This window comes from Cavia porcellus, unplaced genomic scaffold (genome assembly GCF_034190915.1).
Source record: "Cavia porcellus strain 051 isolate PalLab524CR breed Dunkin Hartley unplaced genomic scaffold, mCavPor4.1 scaffold_5, whole genome shotgun sequence".
Taxonomy (NCBI): domain Eukaryota; kingdom Metazoa; phylum Chordata; class Mammalia; order Rodentia; family Caviidae; genus Cavia; species Cavia porcellus.
In genome coordinates, this window is record NW_026947488.1 from 28515557 (window position 1) to 28541211 (window position 25655).

At 41.1% G+C, this 25655-nt stretch overlaps 2 protein-coding genes across 2 annotated transcripts; one reads left to right on the forward strand and one right to left on the reverse strand.

Moving 5' to 3' along the window:
• Positions 1-21: 21 nt before the first annotated feature.
• Mapre1 (microtubule associated protein RP/EB family member 1) lies at positions 22-25177 on the reverse strand. The gene is made up of 7 exons (XM_003476350.5): positions 25022-25177; positions 20555-20678; positions 14226-14371; positions 11860-12067; positions 8839-8960; positions 3947-4099; positions 22-1759 (listed from the first exon to the last, which is right to left on the reverse strand). The coding sequence occupies exons 2-7, from the start codon at positions 20673-20675 to the stop codon at positions 1703-1705; spliced, it is 807 nt and encodes a 268-aa protein (XP_003476398.1). The 5' UTR covers positions 20676-20678; positions 25022-25177; the 3' UTR covers positions 22-1702.
• LOC134476172 (proline-rich proteoglycan 2-like) lies at positions 24555-25361 on the forward strand. The gene is made up of 2 exons (XM_063249465.1): positions 24555-24563; positions 24687-25361. The coding sequence occupies exons 1-2, from the start codon at positions 24555-24557 to the stop codon at positions 25359-25361; spliced, it is 684 nt and encodes a 227-aa protein (XP_063105535.1).
• Positions 25362-25655: the final 294 nt, after the last annotated feature.

Here is a 25655-nt window from a genome sequence, read left to right on the forward strand (position 1 = left end):
ATTTCAGAAGACAAGACACTCTTGAAATACAGAATTTTATTTAGAAACTGTTAAAAGTAGAAAAAAACCCTGTCAAGAAAGACCAGGTGGAAGATGGTTTCCCAATAAAATGGAATTTTAGGGCAACAAAAGTCTAAAAGGCCACAAAAGAGAAATAGCACCACTGTTATTTGAACAATGGCTAGTTACTTGCATTTTTTTGGCATTGTTAATCACTGAATCTGGGTTTTCCTCTGAATTCCACACAGAGCATGCACTACACAACAATTTTATCATAAAATACCTGTTTTCTACACACATTTTAGGACAAGCTACCACCAGAAACAAACCAATACAAACACATCAAGGGCTCAACAATCTCAGTAGTGGGTAACATACATTTTGCAGGATTCTGCCAAACAAAGGGACTGAATAGGCCATGAGCAAAAAGTAAATGAGGGAGAGTTAAGGAATGAAGTATTTTAAATATTAATAATTAATTCACACATGGTACTGTATTTTCTGCAAAAGAAATTAACATTGAGTTACACACAAGTGAATTTTATCTCCAAAGAGATTAGTGCACTGGCAAAGTATTCAGGTTAAAAGTGGAGAGCTGTGGACAGCAGATACCAAAAACACCCCAACCTTGTAGATCCCAAGGTAATAATGGCCTTTGCTGATACTCCCTTTGCCAGAGGTCCAGCAAGAACCTGCAGCAAGATCACCTGCCCGCCATACTTCCAATGCTAAGCAGCAAATTTAGGAGCCAGAGAAGAGTCCCACTGGGCAAAGGGAGTAAAGAAGAGGAATATGTTAACTGTAAACTTAAAGACAATACAACAGGACACTCTCCCTTCCAAATCCAAAGATGTGGGCAAGCCCCAGTAGTTGTTAAGACTGTAAAACTGGACACGCCGCATTTCCCAAAAACCACAATACACAAAAATTTCAGGTATAACTTAAAAAATCATCAGAGAAATGCTCAGTAAAAAATCGAGCTATTCACCTCAAATGTCTCAGGGCTGAATACCCTCTAATCATCTATGCAAACATGCCGCTTACATTTTGCAGGGACACAGTTAACCAGTGACTCCAAATGGCTTTCTTTATAAAGCAATTTCTTAAACTTTCCTTTTGGGTCAAAGGCTCGGCGTGGAAGGAATCACACAGCCCTACAAAGCTTGTAATAGCAGGTTCTGAAGGTTCCAAGGTCTGGTCTTTCCTTTCCAGGCACAATGTCAGACATAAAATCTTCTGTCTCATTACATTTTGTATTTTGACATATGGAAGCACATTTTAAATACTCTTAAGGCATTTACTTATTTATTAACATGTTCTTTGCCAAGATTTCACATTAGGTTAAAATTCAGTTCAGTCTTTACATTTCTCTACTGAGGTTGGCATCTCAGTGCATTACATAAAAACACCTTCTCCAGCAACCAGTGTGACCAGCATCCGCATGGTAAGCCCCACAGTCAGCCTCTATGTTCCGCAGTTGAATCGTCTAGATGTTAATACTGCTCTGCTACAAGGTAAAAGCTCCTAACTCAAATTTATGGGAAAAGGAGTAAAACTTCTGCAAAGTGCACTTTTAAAAAGAGGTACTTTTTGCTTATGAAAAGAAACCAGTGAATCCTCTAAGAATAATAAAAGGGAGTATTTTACAGTTAAGCACATGATTTGGAGTGAAGAATTCTGATGGCTCTGCTGGCCCAAGGTGTTAATATTCTTCTTGTTCCTCCTGTGGGCCCCCTTCATCAGGTATCACGAAGCCTTCCTAAAATGGAAAAGTGAGAGGGGAAAGCTGTTAGTTAATACTGAATGATCGGTTTTTACTTTCTTCATAGTTAAAGCCTTTCAAAGTAAGCAGACCTTGTCTCTATTACACTTGGTACTTAATCACACAGGCCAGGTGATTATTAATTTCTCAACAGTCAAATCACATCTCACATAAAGTCAAAACTAAGTACACATCAAATTACTCTCAAAATTTTTGAAGTGATGAATGTATGTGATGACTTATTTCATACATCATAAAACATAAATTTAAAATGTGTGCAACCACATGTCAGCTACACCTAAATAAAGTTTTTTTTGGTTGATTTGTTTTGGATTGGTTTTTTCCTTTTTCTTTTGTTCTTTTTTAGGTACCAGGGCTTGAACTACAACCTTGTGCTCAACAGTCAGGGACTGTGCTGGCTGAGCTATATCCCCAGCTCTGGATTGGTTTTTTGAGATAGGGTCTCACCATATAGTTCGGAATGGCCTTAAACTGGCAATGCTTCTCTTGCCTCAGCCTCCCAAGTGCTAGGATTACAGGTGTGTGCCACCACAGCCAGCTAATAAAATTGTTTTTAAAAAAGTAAAGAAGCAGGGCATGATGGGTCATGTCTATAATCCCAACACTCCGGAGGCTGAAGGCCTGTCTGGGCTACATAACTGAGTTCAAGGCCAGTCTGAACTACAGAGTGAGACCAAGAACAAAAGAACAAAGAAATGAAAGAACAAAAGAAAGAAACAACAACACAAGAACCAAAGAAAAAAAAAGAAAGGAAAAGAAAAAATAAATGGAGAAGAGAGGGGAAAAAATTGACCTCACAATTTCCTAGTCTCCCATAAAGTTCAGTAATCCACCATCTAATCTCAAACTATTAGCTTTTCTTTTATACATTTCTGTGATTGTACGTAAGAACCATGTTTAAACAAAATACCCACAATACCCAAAACCAACCCAAATTTAGTGGCATCGGAAACTGAACATGCAAGGAAAGAGGCATTCATGATATACTTCACACGCACTCCCTGCATTCGCAGGTACTTACGGCAGGAAATGGACCTCTACTCTATCATGAAAACTATCTCACTCCTTCAACCACCGTGTTGTTTTTAACAAAACCTGTATCTATTACTTAATTCACTTAAGATCTGCCTCCATCAAAATAATAACATAGGGCCGGGGGTTTAGCTCAGCGGCATAAGTGCCTGCTTGGCAAACACAAGGTCATGAGTTCAATCCCCAGTACCAAAAAAAAAAAAAAAAAATAATAATAATAATAACACAGACTAGACCAAAGATATCTGTATCTTGTCTAGTACAGAACAAGTCCTAAAGATTTATTTAATAAACTTACCAGCTTTTCAGTGATCTATCTTTTTTTTTTTTTTTTTAATCTTTTTATCGGTACCGGGGATCGAACTCACAATCGCCTGCTTGCAAGGCAGGTGCTTATGCTGCTGAGCTAAATCCCCAGCCCCTAGTGATCTATCTTAATCAGAGAGCAATGATAATAACAGCATTATGATTACTTTATGTAGTGCTACACACAGTGCATTGTCTAAGCCTTGTTAGGCATGCAGAATTATAAAATACAACTACTAAATAATTGATATACATCAGATACCAACTTCTAAATCTAGAAAAATCAGACTTTTCTAATCAGGTAACATTTCATGATTAATAACAGTAGATATAGCTGTGGAATAAAATGCAAAGAAATCTGATCATCAAGTACTCTAAGTAACAGTCTCCTAGGAGGGAGAAGCCAAGATATGCTCTTTGACAGTAAGACAGCAGACATTATAAAGGCACCATGAGATGCTTGGACTCATGGAACTCCAGGGACATGCCAGCTGAAGTGGTCCAAGCTGTAGGGGGTGGGATAGAGATGGAGGATTCTTCTAGCTGGGAGCATTTTATGGCCTATCAGTGGATACAAACTACAGAAGCTGGGCAAACCAGCCACCTCTTTGTCCTATTCCTTCTCCAAGGTTCATGAGCCTCAAAGCAGAGACTGAAGCTGGGCAAAGGTGCTCTTAGGCTAACTTTGAAAGATCAAAGATTAAGTCTTTTGATGAAAAGTATACTAGAATACAAGTATCAATGGTTTACTAAAATCAACTAAATTAAGCTTATTTTCTCTTAAGCGGCAAAATGGAAAGAAAATATCTTCATGTCAACACTTACATCTGTGGCATACAGAATGTCTACAATCCTCTGCAAGACAGGGTCATTTTCTCCCTCATTCTCCTGGCAAATCAATTCAATGTTCCTTAGCTTTCCAAAGTAGAAATCTCTTTCTTTCTCCAAGTCTTCAACAGTAAGTTTCAACACATTTACCTATACAAGATAAAAAAGGGTAAGAAAGTCAGCATTAATGTACCAGTAAAATATTACACAAACTTCTAAACCTGGAGGTGATACTGTCTTTAATAAAACTGAACAGAGGGGGGATTTAACTCAGCAGCATAAGCGCCTGTCTGGCAAGAGCAAAGTCATGAGTTTAATCCCCGGTACAAAAAAAAAAAAAAAAAAACTGAAGAGAGACAAAATTCAGTTCAGTTTAATGTCAATTTTTTTCAGCCCCAGACAAACAATATGTATTTGTGTACAGTAGCTTTGATCCTAACAGCTCCCAGGAATGGACAGACTACAAGACTACACTTTGAGACATGTAGCATCTTCTCAGGAACTGAGAAAGGATCAAGGAGAAAAACTACAGAAGCCAGAGACAAATAGTGTATACAAGCAGAATGTATGGACAAATGTAGGAACAGAATCCACAATCTAGCACAGCAAAGTTAAAAGAAATCATAGGCGGAGTCCCTACCAGGGGACTGTCAATCAAGTTCAATCCTGGCTATATATGGAAGTCAATGGAAAGAGAGAGTCTATTGTAATCCCAAATACTGTGCGCAGTCACCCAAGTAATGTAATCACTTTCTAGTTTTCCTCACAATCCAAAAGGTTTTATTTGTAATCCCACTGAGATGTCATTGAAATCCCAGCAAGTAAATTCCAATCTAAAAACCACAAATACAACCCACAGCAGGAATAAAAACACCAAGACATATTCCAAATTAAGGGCAGCCAAGCAGTCCTAAATCCAATCTCCATGAGGATGTGCGGACAAAGGCCCTGATCCTAGGCCTCTCCCAGAGTTTATTATCTTGTGAAGAAGGAGGGTGGCTCAGGGATGAGTTACGGTGAGGATGGCAGGAATTAAGTGAGTAACTTGTGCTGGTTAGCCAGGTGAGAGAAAGAGATGCAGAAGGATCAAGTCACATAATCTAATTAAGGTGGCAACAGAATTGTTTTGGGAGGCTGTCCTTCAGTTTCTGATATGCAAACTCTTGTGCCCTGGGGAGTCATAGCCTCTTTACCTTGAGACTCTTACCCAGCTGACATTCCCAAAGCTGTTGGCTCTAACATTCCGCTGTGCTCATATCCTGTATGGAGAACACTATGCTGGGAAACAGGACTACCTGTTGGCTTTATAGATTACATAGCAGCACCTCAGCTAGTCTTATTTGCAATGCTTAGAGCCAATTGAGGAGAGAATGAAATACCATAGCCAGCTCTCTACATATCAGTATAAGGAAATAAGTCTCCAAATAATTAAAGTCACAGTAATTGTTTTGCATTCAAGGGGAGTCACTGGAGTTGTCTCCCACACTCATCCCTGAGGTGCTCTGATTCACAAGAAGAAAATATTAACAAATAAATCTCAATACTTAGGTAAGAAATCTAGCCAAGAACAGAAAGTCCTATGTATTCAAACCCTGGAATATGTTTATTCCAGTGAATTCAAATTTATGATGAATTCAATGTAACTCTCAGCAAATGCAACTGCACAGCATACCCTCAAGACCATCAAGAGCTATGAAAAGCCAAAGGAAATCAAGAACAATTCTGGCAGGAAAGTCTGATAGTGCCAAAAGACACCACAAAAATTTAGTCCAATCTTCTGAATATTCACCTGCAAAATGAGCAGCAGAGAGCTAATGCAGCTTCCCCTCAGACAGATGAAGAACCCAACACAACTGAATATTCTGTGGGACAGAAGGAAGCTCCTCTTACAGTCAAGAGGCACTCAGAGTGGGGCTGTGGTTCACTGGTAGAGCTACAGATTCCATCCTCAGGACGCCCCCCCCAAAAAAAACAATTCTGTGGCTAGTAGTCAATCAATTGTCACTCTTACAACCTTTCCTTTTACAGTAGTACAGCAATGGTTCTAGCCCAAGAAACCTAAGAATGTTTCGGGCTCTGCAACGGCCAAAACAGTAGCCATCAGCCACATACAGTTATTTGATTTGGCCGGAGGGAGTGAGATGGGCTGCAAGTTGTTTTTAATACAGGATCTCACCGAGCAGTGCAGGCTGATCTTTAACTCACTATGTAGCTCAAGGTGACCTGGAATTCCATGATCCTCAGCTGCCTGAGTGCTGGGACCATGGGCATACACCACCACCCTTGTAATAAAATACAATCCACACTTAAAAGACTGAGTACAGTCTTCAAAACATCTCATTCAAAGCAAATTTCTCCAGAAGGACTTAAGAATGTAGAACCTTTGTAAATCTCTCAAGTTAATTTGGGTAGAATACAGTTTTGTTCTCTTAGCCTAATGACCATTTGGCTGCATTTCCCACATTTATCAAGGTCTACAAATTCAAATGCTTTCACAAAGTACAGACAGGGCCAGGGATTTAGTTCAGCGGCAAAGGACCTGCCTGGCAAGCTTTTGAGTTCGGAGTTCAAAGTCCTGAGGTTCAATTCCCAATACCAAAAAAAAAAAAAAAGAAGTACAAATCATGTGAATAACCCAAGAGTCAGTAATAGGCAGGACGTGAAGGACTTTGGCAACCTGGAAAAGCCCTAAAGTCTTTCACACTAAATAATTAAGGGAAGAAAAAAAAGTTGAGACAGTAGCACACACACCTGTAATACCAGCATCTTGAGAGGATGACACAAGAGATTGCAAGCTTAGCCTACGAACCTTGGCAACCTGGTGGGACCCCGTCTCAAAATAAAAACTAAAAAAAGGATGTGGATGTAGTTCAGCGCAAAAGCCCTGGGTTTAATCCCCAGTACCACCAATAATAATAATAATAATAATAATAATAAAATTAAATAAAATAAATACACAAGACTAAGTACTTCTGTGATGAAGATGGACCAACTGGATGTGTGTTTGATCCTGTCTTTCAGGATCAATGAAGTTTCTTCAGTCTTTGCATCTTTATTTAGCTTCCTGGTGTTCCACAGTACTGATGGAGACAGACACATACAGAGTACCAAACCGTATCTTCAAAACCACAACCCTTCCGCATCTCAACTGCTATAGAACACTTCCACTATACTGATCATCCAAACTAGCTGATTCTGATCTGGGAAGGAAACCCAGATCTAACCACACCCACCCCTACAAGGCTGCTGCTGTTGCTTCCCATAACCTTCATTCAGGATTTGGTCACAGGCTGGCACTGAGTAAATCTTTTAATTATATCAGAAATCACTTCTAGGTCCAGTCCACATCTTTCAAGCATTAGAATTCTCTCTAACGCTTGGCAGCAATTTGTCCAAAATAATTATAATTTCCAATGTTGCGAGAAAGGAACAACTTCCTCAATTCCTCAGTGAGCAGTATCTGATCTTGACTGTGAAGCCAGACATACCTGGGTTTTAAATCCTCACTCTTCAAACATCACTGCCCATATCTGTAAAACCAGAGGGTTACCACAAAAGTGGTACTAAAATACTCAGTGTAGCCTAGCATTCTGTAAATTTTGCATCTTTTATTATTCATGCATGCTAATTCATATATGAGCCAAAACATTCTGGTTTCTGTTAACTTTCAGAGAATACCACAGAACCTAGATTATCAAGAGCGCTTGAGCCAGGTGTAGTGTTGCATGCCTTAAAATTCCAGCCCTCAAGAGGCTGATGCAGAAGGATCACCACGAATTCAAGGCCAGTTTGGGGTTAAGGCCAACCTAAACTACACAGTGAGACCATCTCAAAAAACCAAAAGGGCCGGGGATGTAGCTCAGCAGCACAGAGCCTGCCTGGCAAGCGCAAGGTCCCAAGTTCAACATCCAGTACCCAAAAAAAAAAAAAAACCCCAGAAAGAAACAAAGAAGAAAACAAATAGTTCCCAGAGACTGACTTGTCCTAAGAAGACGTAACGATAGTCTCACTTTTCACCAGACCTAGGTTCAAGACCCGTACTCCATCATACTGGCTGAGCCAATAGCAACAATCCCAAAGAATCTGGTGCCACTACTCCTGGAGAGCACAGGACCAACTTGCTGGCCACCTCGTTTCACACTTAACCTCATATTTTTCTCTGAAACTGTCTCCCTTGCATATTCATGCCTCTAAACAGAAGTTTCCTTTTTTCTTCAGATCTTATGTACTTCCTTAACGCTACCCACAGGGTGATCAATAAAAGCACACTAGAAGGACCAATAAGGAAAATGTTTAAAAGTCTAAAGACTGCTCTGAGCCATAAAGGCCTCTGATAAGAACCATATCTAATATGTTTAATCCTGAAGACAATTCAAATCACTGAACCATTAAGAACAGAACCAAAAGAGCAACAGGCCTTTCATATCAATCCACTCTTGATTTCAATCTCCAGAAACTCCTTTAGCTTTTACTCTGAATCCCAGAGAATCGTAAGAGCATTCTAGAAACATTCAACAAGGTTCTGTTTTAAGGTTCATTTCCAGACAGGTATCTGTTAATCAAAACAGAAAAAGCCTGACTCATCCTCCTCCCCTACTCACAACTGTCCCACCCATACTGCTGTCAAGGGCCAACAAAACAAATGCTTACATGAGTTTCAAGAACTGCTCTAGCCTGCAAACAATGCAGGGCTCCCTCTAAAAGCAGGACGAGGGCTGGGGATTTAGCTCAGCAGCATAAGCATAAGCACCTGCCTTGCAAGCGGGCAGTCATGAGTTCAATCCCTGGTACAAAAAAAAAAAAGGAAAGGAAAGCAGGACAAGCCTCCCCTAGTCACTGCAGCCCAGAAAACCCCAATGACCTTAACCTTAAACACAGGAAGTACCTACCTGCTGCATCAGTTCAGCTGCCTCATCATCCCCGTTACCCACACCAGGATTCTTCCGTACCACCCCTGGGCCAGCCTTAGGAGTCGAAGTAGTTCTCTGTGTTGAAATGGGTCTCTGTGGAGCTGAGAAAAGATTAGGCTTTTTTTTTTAGGAGAAACTTCAGAAATCTAGACATCAAAGGAAGAATGTGATCAACTGCTTCCCACACATGTCTAGTGAAGAAAACCAGTGCTAGTCAGCCCTTACATATAAGACAGCTCCCCACATTTGCCTAACCTGGTTTCTATCCTGGTAGCTGAGTTAAGCACCAATTTTCGGCATGCTCTCTTCACGATGACACCAAGTCTTCCTGTAACGTCTCTACTCTGCTGCAGTCAAATGAACTGCCATTCTGCTGCACACAGATGATCTACCTTAACCCAGCTCCAACCAACTGCACAAGCAAGGCAGCTTCACAGATCAGAGATAAAACCTGTAGCAAAACTAGATCACAACTCCAGGGGCTGAAAAACAAATCCCTCCCAACGCTTTTAACTTCATTTGTTGGATTAGAACAAGAAAGGAGGCCATAAGGCTGGTAGAGCTGCTCTTATCACTATATCGAAACTTCTTTCCCACCTTTTAGAAGGTATTTAGAAGGGTCAGGAGAGAAAAGCATCTTGGTGACTAGGATTTATAGATTTCTCTCAGTATTTACTGCTAAAAGCAAACAAAGCAGTGGCCAACCTATCTGCAAGATGAAATAATCAAGAATGCATTACCTCAAGATAAATGTATTATTCATGATTTCACTTAATTAACAGTTATTCTATAATACTTGCACATTATGCCAGGTTGGGATCTAATCTTCCTGATACCTGTAATTTATAACAAGTCTTTTGCCCACAGTAACAAGCATTTCCTTTGGATGGTTCTAAAATATGTTTATCCTGAAGATTGATTATTACAACTCTCCATTGAACTGTTAATAGCATCTGAAAAATGAAATGCACAGGGTTACCTAAGCAGTTGCTGTTTCAAATGAAAGTATGCAGTATCTGGGGAAACTAGAAGCGTTACATACTGCTAATGGTTCTGTACCTAGTTCAGCTACTCTGAAAAGAGGCGGCTCTGCAAAAATTTGTCATTGTTAACATATGAAATTCCGCTCCAAGAGAAATGGAAACATGTCCAGACAGAAATCATCTATGAATCTTAGTGCCATTACTCATAACAGCTGGGGGGGAAAAAAACGTGAAATGATCCTAAGTGATGAATAAGGTAAGATATAGTGATACAGCAAAATATTATTCTGCAATAAAAAAGAATGAAGCAAAGCTAGGCATGGTGGTGCAAGCCTGTAATCCCAGCACTCACAGAGCCGAGGCAGAACTGCCACGAGTTCAAGGTTTGCCTGAATTACAAAGAGAGACCTTGTCTCAAAAAAAAAGCAAAGTCTATGGCATGGATGAACCTTAAAATACATGCAAAGTAAAAGAAGCCAGACACAAAGATCACATATTCCATGACTTCATTTATATGTCCAAAAGAATTACACTCGTAAGTCCAGCACTCGGGAAGGTGAGGCAGAAGACTTGCTGCGAGTTTGAGGCCAGCTTGGGCTACAAAGTGAGTTGAAGGGCCAGCCTGAACTGCACAGCAAGACCCTGCTTCAAAAAAAAGCAAATCTATAGATAGCAGTTGCCTACGGAAAACTAAGAAGAGTTAAAATAGAGACAACTGCTATTATATTACAGATTTCTCCTTGGAGTAATAAAAACGTTCTAATGCACATTCTGGTAATGGATGCAGAACTCGGATTATGCCAGAAAATATACATGTCAATTTTTTTCTTTGTAGCACTAAGGATTATATCCACAGCTTTACACATGCTAGAAAACCAATTCACCACTGAGCTACATCTCAGCCCTTTTGTTTTACATTATCTAAGTCTCTTAACTTGCAATCCTCTTTCCTCAACCTCGCAAGTAGCTGAGGTTGTAGGCATACACCACGGTGCCCAGTTTAAGCATTTCAAACAGATAAAATGGATAGTGTGTCAAGTATAGTGCAATAAACTTGGTGACTGAGACCCTGTCTCCAAAATAAAAAAGGCTGGGGATATAGCTCAGTGCAAAACAAGCCCTGAGTTTAGTCCTCAGTACCAGTCAGCTCTACCCACCAGCCGGATCAGCCCCTCTCCAGGTACTATGGGCCCTTAACATACTAGTTCTTGCTATCTTTTGAGAAAAGAGGAATTAGCATCTGTAGACCATCTACCCTGCTCCAACAAAAGTATATGCTCTGTGAACATACTGATGCAAACACATTCTGGGAAACCTATTAAGTCAATACCTCAAGTTCTCTAAAAAAGCCCTCCTACCCACTGTACCTTAGCTCACTTCTGCTACTTACCAGTCAAAGATCAATGCAAGTCATGAATAAGCACAGGATACTGGCAGACACTCTGAAGTGGACTCTGAGAGACCTAGAAAACTCCTTTAGGTCCTGGGAACTCAGGCCTGATTGTAACTTACCTTCAGATTGTAAAAGCTCTCCTACCCGAGCTAGCTTAAGGGATTTCTAATCCACACAAATAGAGAGCTTTGGCAAAATGGCACACAGTAACTCCTGCAGACCACAAAGGGCACTCTCTGGGGCAAATACTAAACCTCCCACTGTACAGAGGACACTGTGGGGCAGGGTGCAGGGGTTCACTCTGGCCTGCAGAGCACACGCACGCATGTGCAGGCGTGCACACACACACACACACACATACACAGATCTTTCTCATGACAAGATCCATGTTCTTATCAAATGCATTGGATTGGGCTTCTAAAGATCCCAAATCTGCACCTCTGCAAAAAGTTTTGATGCAGAGCTGGGGATATATTCAGCACCACAGCACTTTCCTAGCATGCCCAACGTTCAATCCCCAACATCTTCCACCCCAAAATTCTGATTCAACCTGAATAAAAGAATACCTGGAACACTATTATTTGGATTGTGATGTTTGAGACTATGTTTTCATTTTTTTTTTACCTGCACTGCTAGAGCTGAGAGGTTTCTTCGGTTTATTCAGAGCAGGAGCAACAAGGGAAGGAGCCACTGCAGTCTCCTGACCTTGTCTGGCAGCTACAGGGTCATACTCTTTCCCATCGTAGTTTGCATCAAAAAACTTCTTGAACCACTGAACAAATTCAAAATTGTCCTGAAATTTTCCTTTTACTAATTTATCCACAGGAATTATCTGCAAAGAAATACCAAGCAAGTTTTTTGGCAAGCATCAAATCTGTTCAGGAGTCAAATCAGAATAAAGTTCTCCTAAGAGGAGAGAAAAAAAATTATAGAAAACTTTGTGCTATGTCCCTAGAAATTTATAGAGCAAATTTCATTCCCTTTACCTCCAATGGAGTACCAATTCCTTACCAGTCCCTCAAATTTATGAAAAGGAAACTGAGTAAAAAGGAACAAGTACAATTACATCAATGACATGTACACAACCAAATACATTCTGAGATGTGATGTAACAGCCATTCCAGGCTATCATCAAGAAATCAACCACAACAAATGCTAGAGGGGCTGTGGGGAAAAAAGAACCCTTTCTCCACTGTTGGTGGGAGTGTAGACTGGTGCAACCACTGTGGAAATCAGTGTGCAGATTCTTCAAAATACTAAGACTAGAGTTCCCATTCAACCCAGCTATTCCTTCTGAGTATCTGCCCAGAATAATTAAAAACATCGTACCACAACTATGTATGCGCTCCAATGTTCACAGCAGCAAAATTTGTAATAGCTAGATCTTGGAAACAACCTAAATACCCATCAACTAAGGAATGGATAAAAAAGATGTTACTTTTATACAATGGAGTACTACTCCGCCATAAAGGACAAACAAGACTTTTGCAGGTAAATAGATGCAACTTGAGAATACACTCATAAGTGAATTGACACACGTGTAAACATCATGCCATCTCACTAGTGTGAGAAGCTACATATATGTATATGTATATACATACCTATCTATATATATATATACAGATATATATGCAATGTGTACATATTGCATACATATATGTATATGTATATACATACCTATCTATCTATATATATACAGATATATATGCAATGTGTACGTATATACATATCTATCTATCTATCTAGACAGACAGAGATAGTTGTACTACTTAGGAGGCTGAGTATTGATTTCTCGGAGTTCATTGAAGAGAATGGTTTGTGCTGGTGTTGCTTGGACAATTGAATGCAGCCATCTCGTGCTCTGGGTGAATGTTTGGAGATGACAGTGCACAATGTATGTACCATTATTGCCGCCGATCTATGTGTTTTAAAATTGTTTTTCTTTTTTCTCTTTGAAATAAAATGAATTTGGAAAAAAAGAGAGCCATTCCACTAAAAAGAGAAAATCTCTAGTCACTACAATGTCTATCACAAACCATGAAATCCACAGCAAAAACTAACCACAGGCCTCTACCAGGAAAATTCTGACTTGAAAATTGATCAAGATGCAGAATCAAACCAGGAAATAGATGTCTACAAAATGACAAGGTTTTCAAGTAATTACAGTCCTATTAATCATATTCTAGGATCCATGTTTACTATACAAGAACACTGTATTATTAGTATTACTTCAAATCATTTAGGTATTGACAAGAGTTGAATTATCGTTGTTTTTTCATTTTTGCAGTACTTGGGATCCAACCTAGGGCATCCTACATGTTAGGCAAACACTTTACAACTGAGCTAACATCCTCAGATCTTTTGAGATAAGATCTCCCTAAATTACCCTGGTTGGTTTCAAACAAGCAATCCTCTGCCAGGAGTGGGGCGCACTCCTGTAATCCCAGCACTTGGGAGGCTGAGGCAGGAGAATCTTCTCTATTAGAATTATTTATTCATATACAGTATGCTTTGCAGAAATCCAAAAATTAAGAAACTTAGATCCTATACTAGTAGAGATTAAACAGTAATAAAAAAAAAAAAAAAACCACTGGTATAAGATTTATAGGTTGAGTCCTCCAAATTCAAATAGCTACTAAATTCACAGTGATAAAGAAGATACAGAGATGGCCAGGCATAGTGTGACACATGCCTGTAATCCCAGCATTCAAGAGGCTGAGGTAAGAGGATCAAGGCCAGTTTGGAATATACAGCCAGGCCCATTCTCCAAAAAAAAAGAAAAAAAAAAAACAATTCAGAGAAAAGTAGAGGTAGGAGTGTAGATAAGGCTGCTCTGTGTACATTCTACAAATTCTACATTAACTAGATTTTTAAAAAGAGCCATGTAAACTAGGAAAAAAAATCAAAGTCATGAGTTTTCATTGGTATCCTTAGTAACCATAATTAGCTGAGAAAAAATAAACTTAAATGAAAGAATAAAATTTACTTACTTTATCAACACCCATTCGTTTAAAACCTGCTTGTAGTATTTTGAAGTTCTGGATATATTCATGCTCCAGCTTAGCTTGGAATTTCACTTTCTTCAAGGCAATGGAGCCAGGGAAGAGCATGTCCATAAACTGACAATAGGCAGCACCTGAATGAATAAATAACCACATAAAAGTGCAACAAACACTAGATTACTGAATGTGAATGTTAAAGAAGCATGGTCAATTTTTTCTCAGATCCAAAAAAATTTTTTTTCTTTCTCAGATCCATTTAACGCAAACACAAAAGTTGTAAGCAGAGTATTATGGTGTAACACTTGTAATCTCAGCAAAACTCTGGGTTGGTCCCCTAGCACTACCAAAAATAAAAACTAATTTTTATAAACAAAAGCTGAAAATATTTTATATTCCTCCATTAATAAAATGTAGGCTGGGTGGCACACACCTGTAATCCCAGCACTTAGGAAACCAAGGCAGGAGGATCACTGCAAGTTGAAGCCAGCCTGAATTGTCTAAGAAAGACTCTGTCTCAAAAAAAATTTTTTTAAAGTATAATTTGGCACCGGGGATCTAGCTCAGCAGCACGAGCAAGTGCCTGGCAAGTGAGTTTGATCCCCAGTTCCAAAAAAAAAAAAGTATAACTACCAAGCTGACCTCTCCTAATGTAGAGTAGGCATTGCTGTGCACTTACTACCCTTCAGGCTATTCCACCAAAGGAGCATGCTAAACAGTAAGGGTTCTGCTGGACTCAAGAGCACCACGAAATGTATATTCAACTTTAAATCGAGCCAAAATGCTCCCTGACAGGTCCAGCATGAAGAATGCCATTATTATCTTAAAAAGCAGATGCAGGGCTGGGAATTTAGCTCAGTGGCACAGCACCTGCCTGGCAAGCACAAGGTCCTGAGTGTGATTCCTGATACCAAAAGAAAGAAAGAAAGATGTAAAGAGAACAAAGGCACATTAATGAGCACAGTAACATTCTTTGTAGCATCTTCAGAAAGTGAAACCTTAGGTGGGTGAGGTGGTATACACAGTGCTTGGAAGGGTAAGCAGGTTCAAGACCAGCCTGAAATCTTGTATCAAAAAAAAATTTTTTTTTAGCTGGGCCTGGTGGCACACACTTGTCATCCCAGTCCTTGGGAGGCTGAGGCAGGAGGATCATTGCAAGTGCAAGACCAACCTACGCTACAAAGTGAGCTCAAAGCCATCCTGAACTGGATAGTGAAGAACTGTCTCAAAAAGACAATAAATAAATAATTTTTAAAATTTTAAGATTAAAATAAAGGAAGAAAGCAAAATATTTTTCAAGTGACTTCTTTGTTTGATGAGTATCAAGCAAAAATATACTGAGGACACTCTTTAATATACCAAGCATTCTATTACTAATATTTACATTTAAAAAAATAGGGATACATTAATAGCTTCCTATAGTCTAAAAGTCAATGACCCAATTTCTTCAATAAATAGGGTGAAGGAGGAAATTGTTTTACTTTAAGATAAATTTTAAAAATCGTAAGTTAAGGGCTCGGGATTTAGCTCAGCGGCATAAGCGCCTGCCTTGCAAGCAGGCAGTCGTGAGTTCAATCCCTGGTACTGATTAAAAGGAAAAAGACAAAAAAAAAAAAAAAAATCGTAAGTTAACAACTGCAATGTATAGACTTGTATGGATCCTAACACATACAAATAAACTTTAAGAAAAACACCAAGTAGATAATCCACTAGGCATCTACATTCAGTACTCAGGCTGTAAGTACTGTCACTATGTAGACAGTCTAGGCTCCAAAGTGAGTTCAAGGCAATCTGAACTACATGGTGAGACCCTGTCTCACAAAACCAAAACTGGACCAAAAACTGTACCCAGGTCAGGCAGGATGGCACAAGCTTATAATCCCAGCACTCAGTTGGCAGACAGGAGGATCCTGCTACAGGTTTGAGGCCAGCCTGGGCTAAATAATGAGTTCAAGTTCAACCTGAACTATGTGGTGAAACACTGTCAAAAAAAACTGTAACCCAATGCCACAGAAGTGAGACCAAATTTAGGACCACTTCCAAGCAGACTAATTCCCATTCAGTTATTTTCCACATCATTGCAAGCTCTCCTCAATACAATTGAGTCAAGAAGTGCTACTCTCTGGATTGAAAGTGTAGCAAAAACAACTATACCATGCCACTATCACTGGCTGGTATGAGATTAATATACAAGGAAAAACATTAAGATCTCATTAAAAGAGTTAAGAGATAGCTCATAATCCAGCACTTGCTTAGCATGTGTGAGGTCCCAGGTTTAATACCCATCACTAGAAAAAAAGAAAAAAGACCCATTAATAACCAACAAAGCTGAACTGGACATGGTGGTACATACCTAGTATCCCAGCATTCTGGCAGGCTGAGGCAAGAGCATTCCAAGTGCCAACTCAGAGTAAGCAACTTAGACACTGTCTCACAAAAAAAAAAAAACCAGGAGCAAATACCATCTATTAGGTTAAGCCACAAAGATTTAGATTTAAAATGGTCAGTAATGTCCACGGGGAAGGGATACAGAGCACATTCTAGTTTTAAATAATTATGGGCTACAGAACATAATCAGAACACAGAAAAGGATAGGTCATTTTTTAAAAGAAAAAAGTGTATCTGCTTTTTAAAGGAAAATGGCTGAAAACTCCTAGCTTATAAATATTTCAACTGTGTAGGTAGAGAATAGATAAAGGCAGAGCTTTCCTTTATCTCTGCCTTAATGACAAATGCGGTCATGACCATAGGAAGGCTGACAACACAGCAGGGATAAAAAAAGGGTCTCTCACCAGCCATGTTGGAACTTACGGCACTGAGCAAGAAAGCAACATGCACCCCTTCCCGGCAAGCAGCCGAGGCACGAGTGAACGGTGGGCAAGACAAGAAGAGAACCCGTCAGTGTCTCCCATGAGCCTGCCAGGACTCGGGCTGTGGATCAAACATCCCATCCTATCCACCACCACCACTCCCCGACCCCGTTAGCAACAGGGGCCAGAAGTCTGAGCATCTCTTGAGAGGATGACCATATGCAATATAGCAAATATAGCAATATAGCAATTCTATCTCCTCTTCGAAGGCAAATGTTTTCACTGTTTTGCTTTGTTCTGATTGTTTTGCTCTATTCAGTATTGTTTTGATAGGTTTTATGTTCTGTTTTTGGTTTCATTTCGCTGTATCTGATTGAATGGACAACTACTGTGAAGATACTGAGATATACTACGGTACCTATTACTGTTATCCTGGTATCCTGCTCTGAAGCTCTTACCAATATCACTGCATTGTCTCAACTGGCTTGGTTCTGTCTTGTTCTATTGTATTTTACGGCCTATAAAATAAAAAAATTAAAAAAAAAAAAAGGACCTCTTCAGTTCATAAAACAAATAGAATCTTACGAAACAGTAGCAAAACATGTTTCTCAAGCCTAAAATGCCGGGGAAATAGGTAGAATCATGCCCCTAAGGGAGAATTCCTAGAAATGCCTCAGAGGAAAGCAGAACTAGGATCTGAGTAATGAGATGGGGGAGAGTTACACTAGACACAAATATCAGGCCACATAAGGTAAGAAAGGCTTGATTTAAGAGTATGGTGCCATCTCAGAATAGGTGGCCCAGGCCATTAGTAGTACAATGGAAGTAAGAATGACAAAGTGTTGTGCGAACTTGGGGGGGTTGGGGATTTAGCTCAGCGGCATAAGCGCCTGCCTTGCAGGCAGTCGTGAGTTCGATCCCCGGTACCGATAAAAAAGGGAAAAGACCACAAAAAAAAAAAAAAAAAAAAGCTTTGGGGGCTGGAGGTTTAGCTCAGCGGCATAAGCACCTGCCTTGCAAGCAGACGGTCGTGAGTTCGATCCCCGGTACCGATAAAAATGAAAAAGACAAAAAAAAAAAAAAAAGTGTTGTGCGAACTCAACGGTTCTCCAGGGCCCTACAAGAAGCCGGGAAAAAAGGAAGCCCGAACACCTCTACTTTCTCTCCAGCGCAGGTTTCAGGAAAAAGGACAAGTGGGAAAAGTCAATGTCATATGACAGTGCTATATGCACAAAACACCACACTGGGGCCTTGAGAAAACAGACAGGCCTGAATATGGAATGGAACTGGGAGGACACAGGAATGGCTGACAAAAACAGTGGTGGCAACTTTTGGACAAAAGGAATCCCACACTAAAAATGTTACATGATAAGATTTTTTTGTCATTTATCGTTCCAAAATATTTGATGATTTGCCCTCCAAAGTAGGGAGGTTACAGAATTAAGAATGAATCTTGAAACGACCTGCCAGCTCTTACCCTGAAGGTTATCCTCACCTTGTCTCACCACCAGAGCCGCACAAAGGTGAGTGTATGGTATTGAAGAACCAGAAGGCCATGGTGCTGCAGAACTCAGCCACTGCACAGGCAGCCAGCATGCTACTAGGGTAGGACCTCAAAGCTTTGCCCTCCCAAGGCAAAAATCTATTCTTACCTTTTTGTGGCATTGGTTTTTTGAGACAGGGTCTCACTTTGTAGTTCAGGCTGGCTCTGAACTGTATGTAGCTCAGGTGGGCCTCAGCCTCTCAAGTATTGGGATTACAGGAATATGCCACCACACTAAGCTTTTTCTGGCACATTATCATCTCCTATCTGTGTAAGATACAGTTTTAATAATCTAACATTTTTTTGCCATGTCAGAATTCAGGGACAATCAGGAACTCTTAAAAGTAAAACAAAAGTCTACAAAGCATATTACTGAAAATGACTTTATGAGAAATAATAACCAAGAACCTGAAATTCACACTTAATTCCACTCCTAGAAATCACTGAGGAAAAAAGATTTGTTAATAACACTCAACCTAGCCATTATAAATAACAAAAGAATACCAACAACCTAAATGTCAAAGATGGGAATGATACCCAACTCCAGCAAATCCACAGAAAGAGTGCAAAGGTTGAGGGTAACTCAGTGGTAGAGCATTTGCCTAGCATGAGCAAAGCCCTGGGTTCAATCCACAAAACTGCCCCCCTTACAAAGGAGAGAGAGAAAAGAAAAAGGAGTACATGGTAATTCAAAGTAAGTATTTCAGCCAGGTGTGGTGGCACACATCTGCAACCCCAGCACTCGGGAGACTGAGGCAGGAGGATCATTATGAATCTGAGATCAGCCTGGGCTACAAAGTGAGCTCAAAGCCAGCCTAAACTGCACAGTGAGACCCTGTCTCAAAAAGACCAAGAAAGAAAAATTATTTCCAGCTGGCCATGGTGACTCAGACCTGTAATCCTAGCACTCAGAAGGCAGAGGGGGAAGGATCAAGTTTGTAAGGCCAGCCTGGGCTAGCTAACAGTGGTGGCAAACCTATGGCACACATGCCACAGCAGGCTGTTTGTCTCAATGAAAGCTCTAACAGGTCATCATGACTGCTACACAGAAAGCTCCTGTCTTAACTAAATACATAAATTTCTGAGTTAGTGAGCCCCTGTCTTAAATAATTACTCACAATTTATTAAATGATGCTGGGGAATGCCAAGGATGTAACATTAAATGAAAAAAGATTGAATATACAGAGAATACACACATACAGAAAGGTGACAGAAAAAAACATTCAAATAGTGGCTCTCTCTGAACAAGGGAATTACAGGCATTCTTCTTTTCTACTGGTTTTCTAAATGTTATACAAATAGTACATATTCGTCTAAATCCCAAGCATTATCCAAAAAACAAAACAAAACAAATGTACAGAACCAGAACATGCTCTATTCTTCATTCTTGTTTTAAATCACTGTTTCTCTGTCAAACTGTAGTTTAATAAAATTTGCGTGCCTCTGATTTTTTTTTTTTTTTTTTATTGGTACCAGGGATTGAACTCTTGACTGTGCGCTTGCAAGGCAGGCGCTTATGCCACTGAGCTAAATCCCCAGCCCCATACCTTTGATCTTATACTTCTTAAGAATAAGAACAGTCACTGATGAACTAACATGAAACTAGAAAGCCAGTACAGTTCCCCAATAAAGCACTTACCCAGTGAGGCCCTGGGTACAACCCCCAGCACCACAAAACTCAATATTAACTCTAACAGTCGTAGTAGTATTTTCCTCAAGCAAAACATTTGAAATCTGGATGTGCAGGATAGACCAAGAACTTGGAGCTCTGTAGCAGGAGAGGGTGGGCACACAGGTCAGAAGACTGCACTGTTTAAACATAGTCCCTTTTTAAAAAAGGAGGCAAGGTAGGGTTAAAAGAAGAAAATGCAGCCTCTGTGTGGCTCTGCACTTAAGATACAGGTCTTCACATTCCTGAAGGACCTGCAGACTTTCCTACAAAAGTGATCTACTAAGACTTCTCTTACCTGAGCACAACTGTTCGATCTTTGTCAGATTCAACTGCAGAGACTCATTGATCCAGGCCAGCATGTCATGTCGACTTAGATTATCACTGGTGACTGACGTTGAATATACGTTCACTGCCATCTTCTACAACATTCAAGGAAAAAGAAAAAGGCTGGTGTAACAGTGGGCATGCAAATGAGCTGGAATTTCCTCAATTCACCCTGAGCACACCTGTGAGAAACAATTTTTCAGCTTTGCCTTCTGTTCAGAGATACTAGGGTTCCTGCCTATATCTGGACTTCCATGCATAAAGCTGACCAAATAAATAATGCCCAGCATTAGCCTAAATTGAGGCCCACTTTTAATGAGACTGATATAAAATTAAACTACAAGAGTACTTGCAAAAGTGAGGCAGTAACTAGATAGTGTCCCTATCTCAAAAAAAAAAAAAAAATTCTACTGTAGTATTAAGTGGACCAAAGTTTGCTCTCATTAAAATCTAAAGATTGGGGGCTGGGGATTTAGCTCAGCGGCATAAGCACCTGCCTTGCAAGTGTGTGGTCGTGAGTTCGATCCCTGGTAACAGTAAAAAAAAATAAAAGTCTGAAGATTATCCAAATTGCCAGTAGATACAGGAAGGGAGGGAAAAAAGGCAAGCAATAGTCACTAAAGGCAGGCTAATCCAAATCTCAATAAAATCCTTGAGTATCCACCATAAGGACATTTAAAATAGATTTTATAGTGTCCTTGACACATGAATTGTCTTCATTTTATGGGATGTCAACAATGCCAAAGGGATAAATGGTAGGATTCAGAGTGATCTAGAACAACCATAAGATGCCCACTCTTTACTCTTCTGTGATGCTTCATTCCCTCCACCTGGTAATTACTGTGTGAGTTGGTGTCACCACATCCATCTCCTACACAAAGGTGCTAGAAATGTCTTGAGCCACAAGCTAAACCATTTGAGTGCCAGAAAAGACACAGATCTACTCACCCAAACCCTTCTTTATGAGGATGGGAGACCAAAGTCTACAGCAGCAAATGACTTCCTAAATCTGTGCCCCTCAACAGACTGTACAGTGCTTGACACAAAGCTAGCACATAGTGAGCATTAAGTAAGTGCTATTGTCTTCAGGCTGTCAACAGTGTTAAAGAGAGAACATTATTGGGCTGGGGATTTAGCTCAGTGGCATAAGCGCCTGCCTGGCAAGTGCAAGGTTGTGAGTTCGATCTCTGGTACCGCCAAAAAGAAAAAAAAGAGAGAGACAGAGAGAGAACATTATCTACATAAGCTTTTTAGAAAGCAAACCATCAACATTTACAGTCCCCAAATTAGCTGATAAAACCCTGCTGTTCAAGAGATCAACACAAGTTAGTTCCTGCCTCCATTTCCAAAGCACTTTACTCAGATGACTAAAATTAGAATTATCAAGACTGGAGAGGCATTATATCTTCATTTCTGAACCCATTCCAGACCAGATTAAGGCCAGCAAGTAACCTGCTCAATACAAAGAGTTGAGATTTCAAACCAGGGGGACCCAGGTTTGAAAGTGAGGCCATCTCTCATTAGCTACGTGACATTAGCCAAGTTACTAAAATTAATGTATGTAAGTTGCAAATTAATATAGACTATGTAAAGTGAATCATGGAAAGATTTAAATAAAATAAGATACACAAAATAGTTGGCATTACATCGTACAAGTATTAAACACGACTCATGGCAGAGCTCATCTCATTCTTCCTATTGAAATCTAGTGCCTGAGATCATTGTCTCTCATCAAGATTCACTGCAAGTCCTCAATTTCATCTCAATCTTGTTGGTTTTTTAGGACACAGTGTCACTTTGTGGCCCAGGGTAGCCTCAAACTAGAGGTGACCCTCCTGCCTCAATCTCCTGAGGGGTGTGATTTATAAGCATGTACCACAACATCCAACTTCAATCTGTTCTTACATAGCAGCCATAAGGAATTTATGACTAGCAGACCAGATCAAGTTAAAATTTCTGAATGTATAAGTAAATGAAATGCATACTGTGTGCAGAATAATGTTAGATATCAAGGAGAAACAAAAATAGTCCCAGCCTGAGCACTTATAATGTATCTTGGTGACATTCATATATGTATCGGGTATTATGTGTCATACTATCATAAAATGCAAGCAGCTGGTAAAGCCGCATGTGCCTCCTAACCAAGCCCCAGCTCAAAAACATTAATGATCTTTCATTAGCAGTATGTTAATACCTGGTCCCATGTGATTTATAAACTGCAGCTAATAAATACAGTAAATGAGATTAGGCACCCTATGGATGCACAATAAATATCCACGGACTCAATCAATTAACTGGCTCTTCTAAGCTATCAAACCAGTCTCATTCTCAGGAGTTACAACTACCACTCACCCTTTCTCAACGACAGTCCCACTGCTCAGGCTCAGTGGAAAACCCCTATTACATAAACTTCACCTTCCCAGGGATCACCGACCCAGGACTCAGTCACCGTAACAGAGGCCCTTCTTATTTGTTTCCCCAGGTATCTTTTTTTTTTCTTTTTTGTCATGCTGGGGATTGAACCCAGGACCTCTTGCAGCAAGCACCTTATCACTGAACTACAACCCCAACCCCTCTCTTAACAGCTCTCCTAGCAGGCTCTCTAACTCACTTTTACCCAATTCTGAATGAAGAGGTGCCATCCTACATCCTACGAGAAAGAGGAAAATGCCACCAGAAAGAGCTATGTGATGCCAGATAAGACATTTCATCTTTGTGATCATAAACAGCTCACCTGTAAAATGGGTAAACCACTGTCTTCTACAGAGACTGATAGCTAGGAGTAAAAAGGAAAATCTAAGTATAAACAGTTCACTGAAACGCACAGCAATGACCTGAGGTTGCAGAAACTGCACCAGGTACTTTGACACACAACAAAGGGAACACCTGTATGAAAATGTAAACCTCAAGGAAAAATCCTAACCAAGTTTAAGAGCCTAGACTCTGGCTGGGTGTGATGGTACACGCCTGTAATCTCAGCTCTGTAGGATGATGAGGGAGGAAGATCAGAAATGCAAATTCGAGCTCAGCCTGCCCAATTCTGTGAAAACCCATCTCAAAATTTTCAAAAAATTTTAAAAGGGGTGAGGATGTGGAACAGTGAAAAGACTCCAGTGGGTTCAATTTTCAGCATGGGGGGTGGGGGGGACAGAAAGAAAGCCTGGACTCTGACACCACAGATGTGGGTTCATACATATGCTGGGGAGCGTAAGTAAAATCACTTCACTGCTCAAAGTCTTGGACTCAAATCTACAAAAAGATGGGCTAGGATACCTCAGTAGTACTCTTGCCTAGCATGCATGAGGCCTTAGTTGAGAGCCTGAGCACCACAAAAGAAATTTAATAATAAAATGAAAATAATATCCCTTAAAGATAGTGAGGATAGGGGCTGGGGATTTAGCTCAGCGGCGTAAGCACCTGACTTGCAAGGAGGCAGTCGTGAATTCGATCCCCGGTACCGATTAAAAAAAAAAAAAAAAAAGATAGTGAGGATAGTAAATGGTACTATACTACATCCATCTTTTAACACAATGTCTGAAACACAAAAAAGTGCCAGTTAACAAAGAACTTCTTTTATTACTGCTCTTAGAAATATCCCATCAGAGGTGGATGCCAGGGCTTGGCCTAAGTTCCTCAAACGGCCTCAACAGCCTCATCCCCAAAACATGGCAGAGGTCAGCTGAGCAGAGACTGGAAAAGAACAGATATCACTTTGTTATACCGTAGTCCCTGTCACTAAAGACATTATTTTGTCTATGTAATCATCTTATTTCCTAGCTCTCTGGAAAGGCAGACTCCTGAAGAGCATGTCTTTGCCTATTCCCGCTAAGGAGTAGCACCGATTAGCACGATGCCTAGCACCTAGTAGGCATTCACTGCCAGACACCCACCAACGAAAGGAAGAAATCCAAACAGCTCGCTGACTTACTTTCCCAAAAACCGCGCTTCGCGTACTTATCCCCATTTTACAGATGCGGAAGGTGAGGCCCAGCGAGGTTAAAGCACCCACCTCTAAGGTCGCATGACAGGGAAACTCAGGTCTCAATCCACAACTTGAATCTCACCCTCGAGGCAACACTGCCTCCTACACTGTGGGTCCCCAGAGCTCCCCACAAGGCCCAGCTCGCTTACACACACCCCCCTTGGGTCCAGCCAAAGACCTCCTGCAGCGAGAACGTGAGATTCACATCGGCAGCACTGAAGCCCCCAAACCGCCTAGGGGCAGCCCCTACTTCCGGCCTCAGGCCCCGCCTCCACTGGGGCGCAGCGCGCGCCCCCCGGGGCCAGCCCGCGCGCGCCGGGTCACGGCCCCGCCCTTCCCCCCACCCGGCCCAAACCGCACCAACGTACGGAGCTGCCGCTCGGTGCCCGGGCCAGGCCAGCCGAGGCCCTCACGGCCACCCCACTGTCGCCGCCCCGGGCCCGCTGGCCAGCTCACCGGCTCTCAGGGGAACCGCGTCTACTGCTCGCGCCCGGCTCCGGTTCCGTCTTCGTCTCGTTCAAACTGCCAGGCCCCGCCCGCCCAGCCGCGCGATGACCTCACACGCACCCCCCTCGTGACGCGCCGACGTACGAGCTCGTCATCCCCGGGCGGCTCCTTTTATAGAGAGCGGCTGGGCCGCGCGCCGGGGGGCGGAGCCCAGCCGTTGATGGACTACCGGGGCGAGGCTCAGGCTGTCCCGGCGGCTGGGCACGTGACCGGCCACGGCCAATCACCTCCCACTCAGGCAGCTTGCGATCCGCCTCGAAGGCAAGGCCGGGTTAGAAAGTCCCAGTAGGAGTAGCTAAAAGGAAATTGGTTTATAATGAATTTCCACTACAATGGATCATTAGGCAAAGATACGTGGTATGCGGTCTGGGAAGAGATTTAAAAGTCACCTCAGAAACACATTGTGTCGGTGATGAACCTGTGCTATCATAACGTTTACTTTTTTCGTAGTACTACATAAAGCCCTGTTTTTTTATACCTTGAGTCTGCCTTCTCATTAAGTACACGGATACAAGCACCTTCTTATTCATCTTGGGCTATTTCCTAAAGCCTGTACCTAGTTTTCGGTTTTGTTGTTGTTGTC